Below are 14,903 nucleotides of genomic sequence, written 5' to 3'. Positions count from 1 at the left end.
AAGCCATTTAAAGACTTTGTTAAGAAAGAAACTATATAGAGAAATGTAGAATTTAAAGTGACTTGAGATTTAAGCTTCTGTCCTGGAAATAAAAACGTGTGAATAAGTGTGAGAAGCTGTGAGATGTCCATACCGCTATGATCTCCTCTTTGCGTGGGTCGATGACTCGAATCTTCTTGTCTTTGGCGGCAGTGCAGATGAGGCTGCCGTTGCGGTTCCAGCAGGCACTGTAGATGACATCTGGGTGCATGTCCTCCAGAGTGATCATAGCCTCTCCGGTGCCCACGTTCCAGATTATGACCACATTATCACAGCCTGCATGTGAAAATGATGGCTGAAAATGTTGGCACCACCGAAATTACCCCAAAAATTATTGCAATTACACATTTTTTTATACATGTTTATTGCCTTTGTGTGCACTGAATTTTTGGAGTTTTGTTTGAAATTTTATAAAGTTTTGGCTTTTTCCCCTCTTGTTTATGTGCTGTTCCAATACAGACAAAGGAAATAAACATGTGCATAACAAAACATGTAATTGCAATAATTTTCTGTGAGAAGTACTTAATGTTCTGGCCAAATTTCATGGGTGCCATCACTTTCAGCCATTAATGTACATACCTACAAGTATTTGACACAAACAATACCCTGAAGTAAAGCATCTCACTAATACAATCGAATAATGAATTAAAGCCTAAACAAACTTTTTGGACATAAATAAAAGTACTGACTTAGCAATGAGCCACACATCTCAACAGAATACATGTATATTTCTGTTACTAGTTCTACTGCGAACTCAGCTTTTTTTTTTTAAGACGTGGAAAGAAACAACAAACAAGAGGAGAATGAGGGCAAAACAGACAGAGAGATTCAGTAAAAGAGAAGGAATATCACCGAAAGGGGCCAGAGAGATAAAAAAAAAAAACCTGAATTAAAGCAACAAAGCTACAAGACATGCCATTTATGATGGAATCTTAGCAAAATACCCATTATCACCAATATGCCGCATTCACCTGTATTTTAATTGATTTAAAATTACTTATTAGGAAGTAACCAGAGACTGTAAAAAAAGATGGACGCCGTGTCGCCGTTCCCATTCATTCAATGAAAATGAAGCCAAAATCTTCCGCCATGTTGGCGATCCTGACACATGATTCTGCGCAGTAGAGACCAGAGGAGGGAGAAAGACTGTGGAGAGCAGCCTACTCATTTAAATAACCCCGCCCCTGAGGGCTGCCTCGCGGTCACAGACTGCAGAGCGGGGCGGAGCGGAGCTGACGGTCTGTTATTGGTCCCGCCCATAACCAGCCCTTTTACAATAACCACACCTTTTTTGAATAGAGCTGAATAACGTTTTAAAAAACGAACTCTGTGAGAATATAAAAATTTGACAATATAAGCAGAGGTTACACTAGCTGTTGCATTTAAATAATGGAGGTAGAATTACATTATATCAGAAAAAAACATGATTGAAAGTTGTTCTGTTTTGCCATTGAAACCTGTGGGGATGGGTGGGGTTACACGGCTTTCTGAAACCGAACAGCAGGGGGCGCCCGACCTGTGGTGACTTCACTTTTGAGAGACTATGCTCTGTCCAGCTATATACAGTCTATGGAAGTAACAGTAAAAATAAAGAGGTTGTTGCTCACCTGCGCTGAGGAGAACATTTCGGGCAGTGGGATGCCAGGAAATGATTCCCACTCGTTTAGAATGACCCTCCAGCACAACCACAGGTTCTGACATGGAGGTCACCAGGCCATTCTCAGGAATCTGCCACACCTAAAACACAGAGAAAAAAATACTTTAACCATGATAATAAATCCAATTACTGTAAATGGTAAACACAGAAAATTCATAGGTCCAAAGCAGTGTTTTTCATGTAATGCAGCTTCAGGATATTTACAAAATCAATTTAGGAAACAAACTTTATTCTAATTTTTTATTACTTCATTTAAGTAAGTTGGATCAAGCATGCTTTTCCCTCAAAATGCTAATTAATCATTGATGAAGATCTTCTTGTTAAGTCAGTTAATTAATTTATTATTTATAATAAGGCCTGCAACAATAACATTTTTTGTGAATGATACATTGTTCCAAAAAGTAACTGCGATAAGTGATATATTTTTAAAGACAGTTTTATGACAGTGATATATAGATAATATAACAGCATAATAATGCAATTAAAGCCATAATTTAAAGCATAATGAACGTTTAACTATAAATAATGTTGAAGCTGTAGGCTGTTTGTCTATTTGTTCTACCTGTAAAAAGATTAAAGGATATTTTTTTATTATTTTTATTATCTAATAGTCTCAGTACTCAGCACTGTGTGTGGAGGTGACGTTATGAGGGATTAGTCATTGTGTGACTGGCTAAAATATTGGCTAAAAAAATTTGCTGCATGATAAATAGATAGTTGAATTATTGTAAAAGGCTTATTTAGTATTGCTCACTGACAAGATGATGCGACACAAATGTAAGAATATGGTATCAAATCAAGTATGATGTGATGATGTTCCATTTGGAAGCACGCATGGTGCACTTACAGAAATCGGTCTGTAGGAGGCAGCAGAGTGTATCTATTGATACTGAGATCACACAAACCGAACCCAGATCAGTTCTCCTACTACTCCTTTGTAAGATTTTATGTCTGTTTATTCTTATGTCTATGTAAGTTTAGTGTAGGGTTGCACCGAACAACATATAACAAATACAAAACATATATTTTCTTCATTTTGCCACTTTTTCAACACTGTACAAATTACAATCCTTAAATATGTTTAGTCTTATTTAAAACTACAAGTCCAAAACTACAATTTAAAAATATTTATTGAACACTTAACATTGTTTTAACATCCCGGCCGACAAACCAACAAAGGCAATGTATAATATCAATTATTTGGTCTTTTCATAATTTTTTATTTATTCATTTATTTACTTACCTACTTATTTATTTATTGCTTGCCATTTTCAGCCATGTCATTTTGGTTGCCAAATATTCAATACATCCCTAACTTTTAGTCCTTGGCGAAGAGAATGTCTTCCAGAACAATTCTTTTCTAGAGATGATTGAACCTGTCCATACTCAAGTTACTCCACTACTGCAGCTCTATATTTCCCAACATTATAAACATGTCCATCTAAACATAATCAGGTGTTTTATTATGAGAGAAAATGGGATTATATTTAACACACTAATTATTGGATGTTTAACATGTAAACTCATTATGTAGATCACAACTCTATTCACACTTTATTCATTAAATCAATATAAAATTCCAAATACATTCACACTATTTGTAATCCACTATAGATTTCTGTGCATGCACAGAGACGATTTACTATACATTTTGACATGTGCAAGACAGTTAGTAAGAGTTAATGCTTGTTTAAAAAGATTTATTCATCAAACTTGATGTTTTTATGTCTAAAATATTAGTGAGATCAGAAAATGCTATTCCAAACATACTCATTAGACAGAAGGCCTGAGAGAGTATTCTCGTCCTGCAACATTCTACAAACACCTGCCATTACCTGCCATTTACCCTAAAGCTCTGAATAAGAGTTCACTGCAAAGACTGAGGGGGGCAGTAAGTTCTGCAGGAACTCACAGAACTCAGCTGACCTAAAGTTTATCTGTTATTTATTTGCAGGTTGTTAATTTTCTGTGTGAATAAAGTACACATGGCTAATACTTTACTATTTAAACTTTTACATTTTAGACATCAATCAGGTTAAGGCCGTTTTATAGTTTGGTTGATTTCATATAATTCCGATATTGATGTGAACAGAATAAAAGCCATAATTAAATAAATCACATACTGATAGAGCAGGGCGATAGGTGTGGGCAATATGGCCCTAAAATAATATCACTATATATTATATTGTATTTTCGTGATAATGATAATCTTGGCAATATGAGAAAACACTGAATTAAACAAAGTATTTTATGAATACACTACTGCAATAAAATGAAAATGACATTTTATTACAACATACGATATGATATGGCACACCCTCTAACTGAGATATTAAAAAATACATTTTTGTAACAGAAGCCAATGGTCCAGAATGTTATGATACTAATAATGCACTCCAAATATCTCCATATATCCAGGATGTAATATAAATGATCTCTAGTCTCTAGTAGATATATAATGGAAAAATGAGAACAGTGTGAATTTATCTTTTGATAAAAACAGTAAAACATAGTACCCTGATGTTTTAATTAGGGGTGGGGGATATGGCAGGATATTTAAAGATATAAAATCATTAACAATTTTCAAAAATGTTGCAATATTACTGCGTACGATACGATATGGCGCACCCCTACTGAGCTATATGGTAAAAATGTAATGTGATATTTAATGACATTTTCACAATCCACATTCATTTAACACCAAGACAGAGTAAAAAAGTAAAAAAAAAGCTAACATTTACTGTATTTAATGTTTATTTAAATTTCTGAACAAAATTGAAAGTGTAACGTGTTAAGCTCTTATGTCACCACTAGGTGACAGTATAATGGCCTCATAAGAGGACAGAAGGGCCTTGTAGAGCAAACTTTAGTGTTGTGGACGCCTGGTCCTAGGAGGTTAAACACATCAACAGTGGCAGATTCTTAAAAACTACTATTTAAATACTGTTTATGTATAGTTATGTATAGATTTATAATAGTCGGATAAGACAAAATTCAATAATTAATTTAACAATTATACAAGACTAATTATAATCTCTTCAAAAGAAAAATATCTGATTGGTCAGTACACTGACCACTGATATCCACTAACACAATACAATTTACATTATTACACTGACACTACATTATAATATATAAGACATGTAAAAATGAATTAATGTGTTGTAATGTATAGATTTAAAGACTGCAACAGCACTGATTTGCAATAATGCTAATTAATTCTGAACACTTAACACTCTTTAATAGCATACACTGGTCTTAAATTATTTATCAAATTTAATTTTGGGATAATAAACCAACAAAACACATAACTGTTATCCTGACAGGCCTACATTCTGATAACATTTAATAAAAGGTCAGTTGGTCCAAAACACCGTCACCTCAAAACTGAACACTGAGGTTAACGTTTAGAGTCTTGAACAATGCTTTCCTATAGGTCTACTGAAGTTCACACCCAGTAACAATGAGAAAAGTGGAACAGCACAACACTAACATTTACATATTCACTGTTCCTATGATTTTTGTTCCCTTGAGAGAATCAGGGTCGTGAAATGACAAAGGCTGTTTTTGTTGTACAGGAGGAAGTGTTTAACCTCCAGAGGGGAAGTGAGAGCAGCACAGCATATCACAACTAACCTAACATGCTCACACAGCCTAAAAAAAGCAAAACTCTAAATCAACAGTTCAGAGACTCAGACAGATCTTTACTAAAGAACTGGGGTGATGTTAGTGTGGCAGTGTCGTAAGGTTGTGTTACACCTACACCTCCAACACTACACTCAACACACAAACAACATTAAACTGACAATAGCAGAATTCATGATGACTGATGTCAAATATAATAAACATTCATTAAAAATTTATGTGGGTTTGTAAAACTTTACAAACACTGCCCTCCAACAAACTGTTACCAAATCTTCCACTGAATCTCCTACAATTAGAAACAATAACTTTCACAATGCAAAAGTGACAGGCATTTTTTCTGTTTGTGTTATTAATATTTATATACACACACTAACATTCTGTACAAATTTGTTATATATTTTTTTATTTTAATATATATTTTAATATGAAGGGCCCCCTCAATTCCATTTTAGGCAAATCTTTAATTTACCAACATAAAGTAATTGTACAGTGCCAAACTAGCTGTTTAAAATTAATCATTTAAAAATGTAATTTAGTCGTAATTTGACTGAATTAGACTGACTTTAGACTTGATAATAAAACACAGTGGATCAACACCAGCAGATGACATGTCTCTCTTTATCAAATCATCACTGATCATCAGTACATTTTACACTTCATTTGTAAATCAAGGGAGCAGAGTCTAATAAAGAGAGACACAGTCCAAACTGCTCGAGGTCTAGTGTGAAGTTTCTACAATCAGTGATGGTTTGGATCAGAGAGACATGTCATCTGCTGGTGTTGATCCACTGTGTTTTATTATCAAGTCTAAAGTCAGTGCAGTTTTGTTTTCCCACAAAATTTTACAGCACTTCATGCTACACTCTGCTACAGACAACTTTTATGGAGATGTGGATTTTATTTTCCAGCAGGATTTGGCACACTGCCAAACATACAAATTGGTCTTATATAAAATTCAAATTTTCTTAAATTCTGACTGTGGACGAACTGTATAAAATATATTTAGAAGATCATATAAACCAATGTATAAGATCTTTTAAAAAGCAGATTACATGCAATTTTAATGTATTTAAAAGATGGCTTGGCATTATTTTATCAATTTAGAAAGATTAGAATTAGAATTTTTTTAATTAAATAGCTGGTATCAAAGCTACCGATTAACAATTTCAGACTAAAGCCAGTTGAGTCACACTAATTTGCTTCTGAGAATGATCACATTTCAGGTATTTAAAATACATTTCTGATGTGGGTCATGCAGCAGAGCTTCCACTAATCTAAAATCACACATGTGAAGCGCAGCACTGCTACAGTAATTTCATCTGCAGCTATTTTAATGAGTCACGACTGCATGGCAGTGTGTTTTTAAACAGTGATAAATATACTAATAAAAGCATGATTCTCTAAATTGCACTCTATGTAGAGTAAGTCATTGGTGGAACATACCATAATGGTGCAGTCCTCTGACCCACTGGCGATGACCTGATCATTGTGGGGACACCAATCGATGTCCAACACTGGCCCCGTGTGTCCACATACCGTAGGGTAGGACTTATCTATACGACCCGTCTGCAGAAAGAGGAAAACAGAAGAAATAAGGGGTAAGAAATAAGAATGTGGATTAGCAAAGTCTCTGTTTTACCAAAAGCACTGCTCCAGAAAGCAGAACATGAAATCATAACACTTTTGACCAGCATTCATTAAACACATGCAGAAACATGACAGAGATCAATAGAAAAAAAATATATATAAATATGTACAGAGAGCTTGAGAGAGTCATTTCAAACAACATAACAGGGCTGCACAATACATGCTGTTTGATACAAACATGTTTTATTTCTGCATTGATCGGCACAGTAGTATTAATTTCATTCCAAATGTTGGGTACTAGGAGTGCATTATTTATGAGACATGGGGGGGGGGGGGGGGGGGGGGTTTACTAAGTTAAGTGACTTCTAGAGAAATATGTTAAAAGTTCTTGTTTTTTTAAACATACCAATATATTCTAATATTATGTATTATATATGCAGTTTTGCCCCAATATTGTGCGGCCCTATAACATAACTATCCAGCAACAGCTTGCAAAGGAAACTTTATCCATACACTAAAAATAGTGTCCGGTGATATAACTGGGTTATGCAAATTTTCACTTCAGCATGTCTACAGTGCAGTTTCGATTACCTAAAAGCAAGTAATGAATGGATCTAAAAATATTAATATTTAATCATTGTTTTCACGGTTCTTCTAGCAGCAAGTAAGTTTGTATGCGAAATTTGAAAGATACGAAAAGCAGTGTGAGAAAAATTTACTCTTTCTGGCATGTTTAGGACCTTTGGGAGAGAGATTTTAGACTTTTCAGGACAAAGAAAGAAAGAATTTGAGGATCTGCAGACACCCTGCTCCAACAATGGCTCTTCCTGCCTTTGAGTTCTGAATGAAAATACAGTTAAGAATCTCCCAGAGTTTTGGCAGCTCGCTCCAAAACAAAACACCATGTTTTATGGCTATACAGTGTGTGGGCTAAATTCGGATGTTTGTCTCAGCGATATTCGCTCATCTTTTGAGTTTTACAGAGTTTGAGCCTCGGAACCGCACATCAGGCCCAGCACAGGGTAACTGGGCATTCTTCTGGCGTGAGCTAATGCTCAAATTCCTCCATAACGTGTAAATGAGGGCTAGAGGATGGGGCGCGTGAGGGACTGCACATGGGCATACGCAAGATTCCCCAACAAAATTTACTGCCTTCTTATGTATGTGTGCAGGCCAGTGTGAAATTGAGCACTATACTACTAGTTCTCCTAACAGACTCGCTTATGTAATGTGTTTATACAATACAAAAACTGCAGCAGTTCGATATACTCTATCATTCTATTATTGATTCTGATCACTCAATAATACAGCACACATTTCATTACACAAATGCTTCTTCAGAAGGTTTTAAAATGTGTGCGTCAGGAATTCTGACCCATCACAGCTCCAGACGAGTGCTATCTACTGTTTTAGTGAATCTCAACGAATGACCCAGTCATTAAACATGCCACATATTGAACGACCAGTGATTCAATAACTTTATTATTCTATTAGGCAGCAATAAAATCTAGGATTAACCCAATACAGACATTTTATACTTATATATTTTATTTAACAGGTACCACAGTTAAATTAAACACAAAAATCATGCCTTTTTTATTCAAACAATATATATATATATTTTTTTTTCTAAATATAAAGAGCTCTTTGTTAGGTAATGAGTTTACAGGGAATTTATGTTTTAATGACATGATCAAATCACAACCAGATGGGCAGTTAAAATTATAAACAATACATTTACTAATGATAAATATTTTTCAAAACTAAAGACATTTATTCAATTTATTTGATACTATGGTGAAAAAGTGGCAATTACTGAAAATCAGATAAATTTCTTTTTTTAGCCTTAGGGCACATTAATTTTTGCTGGGATTTAGCCGGACATTAGTTTTTCAGGTGGAATTGAGAATAATTACTGATGCACACACTCTCTTCATTCCCCTTAGTTTTTTTCTTCTCAGGTCAGGCATAATATAATCAAGTTGTGTGTGTGTGTGTATTGTCTAGTGCCGTTTCTCTCCCCGGTTTCTCTCTCTCTGTCAAACATACACTCACGCCCACACAAAAGACGCTAAATGAAAGGAAGCCTGTGGATACGCCCCCCACCAGCTGACTTCCTGATGACATCAGCACCCTCTGGGTGTGTGGGGTCGTGGCCTTTGGCCTCTGGCGAAAACAATGAATGAGAGGGAGCGCGTGAGCTGGTAATTAGGCACTCTGGCCCTGTGGAAGAAGAGATGTGAGTGTAAGAAAGTGAAGAATCACACCGCTGCTTTGTGACCGCCGCCTCCCACTGCTGGACACATGCAAAGCCCCGAGTGTGATGACATCACTGGAAAAACACCAAATCCAACTCTATTTAAAACAATGTGCATTCTGGCTGTAAGAAAAAAAACACACGCGCGCGTACGCATGCGCACATACGCACACACACGCAAGCAAGCAAAGCATGCAAACACTAACACATGCTTGTACCAAATCAAGCTTCAGAGTTCACAGATAACAAAGCTTTAAAGCAGCCCTGGTGTTTGTTCATACAAGGTGTGCTGGGATTAAGGAGAACATAAGAAATAAGAAAGCTGATCACAATAATTAAATTTAGACACTTTAGACAGTATAAGGACCTCTAAAAATTTATAAAACAAAAAAAACAAAAATCAAAAGCTTGAAATGACCTGAATTACATTAAATATTACTTATTTAAAATTGTTAAAACATTTTGTACTCCAATTACAAAGTCTCATGATTCTTTATCATTAAAGTTCATGCACTTTAAAAGTATGATCATTTATTTGCTTGTTTCTATTTGCTTCTTAAAATAAGAGAGAGAGAGAGAAAGAGAGAGAGAGAGAAAGAGAGAGAGAGAGAGAAAGAGAGAGAGAGAGATTGTGTGTGAGGTCACACACAGAAGCACATGCCACAAGGAGGTCAGGGCAACAATCCAAATGGTTCTAAATTCACCAATTAAGTGAAACTGTCATGGAAAGAGACTAACCATAAACGCTGATGCAGCCACTTAAAGGCAACAGCAGTTTCTAACTCACCCAACAACTTTGTTTAGATTTAATGTTTTATACTACAGTTTTAAAGCAATAATTATGCAAAAAAACATGATACCACATTTAGTCTAGCAGTTGATTGACTGAATTTGCTTATTTAGTTCAAATAGACCAAGGCAAATTATGCTAATAAGTAAAAAAAAATAATAATAATAAAAATAAGATGCAGAGAGTCTAATTCTGAAAGAAAAGAAACATAAGTCTGGAATGACAACTCAGCAAAATTAAATCATTTGATAAACCAAACCATGTAATTTTATATTATACGTAATTACATTAATTTGAGTTTAACGGTCATAACTACAAAGCCATTAATATTTCTCAAGCTTTGCCACTTTGACAAAACAATCAATGTTTTAATGGCAAAAGACCCGTGGACCTTTTTGTTTAAGTTATTAATTAAGTAACAACCAACCAATCATCCAAGACGTCCAACGTATAGATGAAACGTGAGTGCTGCCGATCTCTGGAGATATGAGAGGAACGGTTTTTGGGGGGGTGGAACAGGGCAAGTCTGAAACCACAGATTTCCCCTGAAAATTCCAGCAAGTAACCAAAGACATGCTACATAACACGTACTAAGCTAAAGCTAAAAGCTTTGATTGGTCAGCTTGGCTGTATAGATTTCCTGAACTTATTCTCCTCGATTCTGTGCATCTCTGATATCCGAGAGGAAGGTCAGCAGGAGTGACCTGTAACAGTAGCAGCAGGTCACACTTTAGCCAGTTCATGAATTACATTGTCAACTCCAGCCACTTTGGCTTCTGCAACATTATGTGGTAACAACCTGAACAACACTGAAAACTGGCCAACAGATAAGAACATATAAGCATTAAAAAAAAACCTGACACATCAGTGAGAAACAGCAGCTTTACACACAGTGTACTCTGTGTACAGTCCCAACTGGAAGGGACTATGCAACTACAGTCCTGAGGAGATTAGGCACTAAGGGCACTGATCCAGGACGGAGTGTAAATCCAAATTTAGGTATATGGTCCTACACCAATTCATACACACAAACACATAAATACTTATTCATTTAAACACAAGGGCTATTAAGAATAACTAATTCATCTGATCTACATGTTTTTGAATTCTCAAAGTTCATTGAGAAAACCCACCTGGGCACAAGGAGAACAAGGAAACTCCATCCAGGCAGGGACTTTAACTCAAGACCTTAGCACTGAGAGGTGAACATAACAACCAAGCCACCTTGCCCCCACTCTGTGCTGCCCACCATACCATCTGCGTAACCAGAGCCACATTTGAGTCAAAACATATTAGGGTACAATCCACAGTCAGATGAAGTAATCAGGATTCAGGTATAAATAAGATAAAATCAGAGGGATGTGAGGACCATCTATGATGCTTTAGACTAAAGTATTTTATAAAGGACAACAAGGAAAATTTTTGATCATTGTTTAACTGTAGAAGGCAGCTTATTATCTTTGTCTGCTTTAGTTTTAAATATGTTCAAATACACCGAAACTAGTGGAATCTATTCATTCTTTTTACCCGTGCTGAGTCACTGGCATAAAGCATCCACCACGTGCTTAACAGTAGTCTGGGGGTTGTCGTCAAGTGCAGGTTATTTTCTTTCTTCAAATTTCAGGTACCCCGTTAAATTGCAGCACACATCAGCAGACACAGACAATCTTTTAGACCTGTTGCATAGCAACTAGAGCAGCATCACGGCGGTCCGACATTCTGTATGCTAAGTTTAGTCTGAGAGCAGGGGGGCTGTCACCATGACATTTAACGATCTGCAAACACAGCCATTAAAAGTTGAGAAATTCTTCAAAAACCAGGTCCTGGGGGGAGAAAAGCAAACATTGCATCCCTGCAGGAGTTCAACACAAGGGCACAGAGAAAGAAACAGGACATTCAAAGGACTCAGCAGCCACAGTTTTACAGAGACCTTTACATAAGAGTTTGGGGGCTAACTACATAAAATTGCCAGTTTAACCTACTATCTCAAATGTGTTTATTTCTATTATTATTTCTATTATTATTTTTTTTTTACCTGCAGAGTGAGAGTGAGGTAGTGTTCATACCCCTTCTAGGCAAGTTAAACAAATGCCCCAGAAAATATAAAATACCACAAGAAAGTGTCCCAGTCTGGATCAGTTGACTTTTTAAGAGTGTACAAGAGGTAAAAAACCCTAAGTGCCATTAACACTTGCATTGTGTAGAAGCAGAAAAGTGCATATACAGAGGAATTACAGCAAGAGCAAGTAAGGGCTCTGCAGATAATCCACCTGAAAGCTCACGCATTTCTCTCATATCTAGTCATTGTGGAAATTTCCATTTCCTGCTTCCGCCCATGGCGACCCAGAGGGCAGTTAGGCTACAGCTGTGCCCTGGCCTGAGCGAGCCAAAAGCCAACCAGGCCCACAGACTTCAGACTGTTTTACATTACCCATGGCAACAGCCAGTCAGCTGATACAAGGATGAGGAGCTTCTGGGAATGACCAGGCAGAAGCCATGCTGATGTATTCTAGTTATGTAAGTGTGCAGTCAGGTATGAAGAATTAGAAGAGCTGAAAGGTCAGATCCTGTTTTTCGAGAAATCTGTACAGATCTTTATCAACGACAGCGCGAGACAGACTTTCGGCTCACGTTCAATTCATACATTCGGTTCACACATGTCCAAACGCCCACGTCTACAAAAGCCAAACTACCATAGCCACACCCCTGAATAAGTGTGCAAGAATCTGCAGCGTTCATCTCTCATTGACCTGCATTCAGAATGGGCAGAGCTACTGGCAAATACAGTGAGGCACTTGACTCAAAAAAGGAGGGAATAATGAAAAGAAAAAAGAAAAGAATTCTCGCTCCACACCCTCTCACCCTTCAATCACAAATTCTATTGGGTGCTGGGCCTGCAGCCCAGCCAATGAGGAGGCAGGAGGAAGCAGGGCTGGAAGGCTGACAGGCTGGGAGCTGAGGATGACCATATACGGTAAAATCTGCACTCAGCAGCCTCCAGAGCGGGGCCAGCGAAGAGCAAGCAGGAAGGGGCTCCTGGAATACAGATTGGGAATGACAAGGACATGTGCAGTCAAAACACACACACACACACACACACACACAAACATTTATGCCAACAAGTGAGATGTTCTAATAAATCTGGTCTTAATTTATTTATAAAAATTCATTTTAAATTGAAAATACTTCAGGTACTTATTAAGTTGGATCCACAGACACAGGATGTATACCAAATCATCCATAATATTAAAACCACCTGCCCATTAGATTGTACAGCTCCCTTTCAGGCAAGCCACTCAAACAGTTCTGTACTTTTTTGAGCCGAGAACTCCACAAGATAGCAAACATCAACTAGATGTCAACATCAACACTGGAGCCAATTTGGGCTAGCCTCTACACTTCTCTGCACTAAAACTGTATTCACACTGATCCAGCCCTCATCTCAGATCTCATTTTACCATTTGTGGTAAATTTCTATGATTTTTTTTCATTACTTTTCTATGCCTTCAAGGCAGATTTTCATGACCATACGATTTTATAAAACGTCAGTACAGACATGGACGATAAAACCAAAAATCAACTAAAACTATAATTAAAATTGACTATAGTTGGTCTAAAATAAATCATAAAATTTTGACAAACAATCTCTAATAAAAAATGTGTGTCAGATCCTGAGGGCTCCATTGTGTTGGTTTAAATTACTGAATTTATTAGTGGATTTATTTGTTAGCTCAAAATAGATTTTCTCCATCGATAAACTGAAACACATATTTGTAGACCAAACTTTCATGACTTTTCTTAAACGTTCTGGGTATTTGTATTTTACCAAAACTTATCCTGGCCTGGAAATGGCCATTCAGATTTCATGACTTTCATGGCACACTCAAAACAGTGAAATCGCTGGCAAAATGGTGTCACAAGCAACCAAAGATACTCACAAGTACTTTACTTAAAAAACAATAAAAAATAATAACATAAATGAATGATAATATTTTATGACCATTGTCTTCATAAGAAGCATGAAAAACTAGAATTACACCTCGGTAGCTAGAAAGCTAAATTAGCTTGCTAGCCAAGTTTCTGGTTTCATCTTACTGTGTTACAGACAGAGGCTGCATTTATTTTATTTTTTTTATGAAACATTAAATAAAATACTGATTCAAGGTGAAACAGGAAAAAAATTTAATTGCTGCATCACCTGTCCCCTTTTTAAGGAAACTAAAATTAAAAGTTAGGTTGCTGAACTTCTTCGCTTCATTTGCCCGGCAGAGTAACAAGCAGGTTCAAGAAGGTCTATCCTTAATTCTTAGTGGTTTAGTTTATGTTTTAAGTAGGAATGGGATTGGTTGTCTTAATATCCATTGACGTGATGGAGCAGTGTAAATGCAGCGTAATCAGTTAACACGGGGAGCCAGGAATCTTTAGCCAGTCCACCAATTGCCCTTCTTGGAACACTTCTTTTAGATATCGACCACTGCGTACTGGAAACACCCCAAAAATGCCAAGACCTGGTGTTTTAAAGAGATGCTTGTACCTGGCTTCCTAATATTACTCCTGTTGAGTAGAAACTTGTGTTTCTGGGACTTGCTCGACTTGCACTTCTTTTGCACCCACCACATCCATATGCAAGGCCGTATGGTAGTTTTACAACAGGATATATGGATTGCTCACAGTGCACATACCACAGCCTCACATCCTCAACTTCCCTCTGCCTCATTCTTCCCATCCCGTCCCATCTATCCTTTTCTTCCTCTTTCCGGCTCTTTTCTGTGTCTGCTGGCCAGGCGGGAAAAGACAAGCTATTATGCAGGTCAATGTCTCGTTCAGCAAGTTTACTGTCTTGCTTACCTCCTGCCCAATATACATAAGGCCTGATATATTACATTTTACATTACCATTTCAGCTAGCAACTGAAATTAGAAACCAAT

The 14,903-nt window shown here is 36.8% G+C and overlaps 1 protein-coding gene across 3 annotated transcripts in view; it reads right to left on the bottom strand.

Moving 5' to 3' along the window:
• The window catches only part of coro1ca (coronin, actin binding protein, 1Ca), a 68,599-nt gene that overhangs the window by 9,015 nt on the left and 44,681 nt on the right, over positions 1-14,903 (bottom strand). For all 3 annotated transcript variants that reach the window (XM_049470558.1, XM_022666832.2, XM_022666830.2), the window contains exons 3-5: positions 6,785-6,907; positions 1,647-1,776; positions 134-315 (exon numbers count right to left, since the gene is read on the bottom strand). In XM_049470558.1, the coding sequence (XP_049326515.1) occupies positions 134-315; positions 1,647-1,776; positions 6,785-6,907 (435 nt within the window). The remainder of the gene's footprint in view (positions 1-133; positions 316-1,646; positions 1,777-6,784; positions 6,908-14,903) is intronic.

This window comes from Astyanax mexicanus, chromosome 22, assembly GCF_023375975.1.
Source record: "Astyanax mexicanus isolate ESR-SI-001 chromosome 22, AstMex3_surface, whole genome shotgun sequence".
NCBI classification, from domain to species: Eukaryota; Metazoa; Chordata; class Actinopteri; order Characiformes; family Acestrorhamphidae; genus Astyanax; species Astyanax mexicanus.
This window is presented reverse-complemented; position numbering and strand designations above follow the sequence as displayed.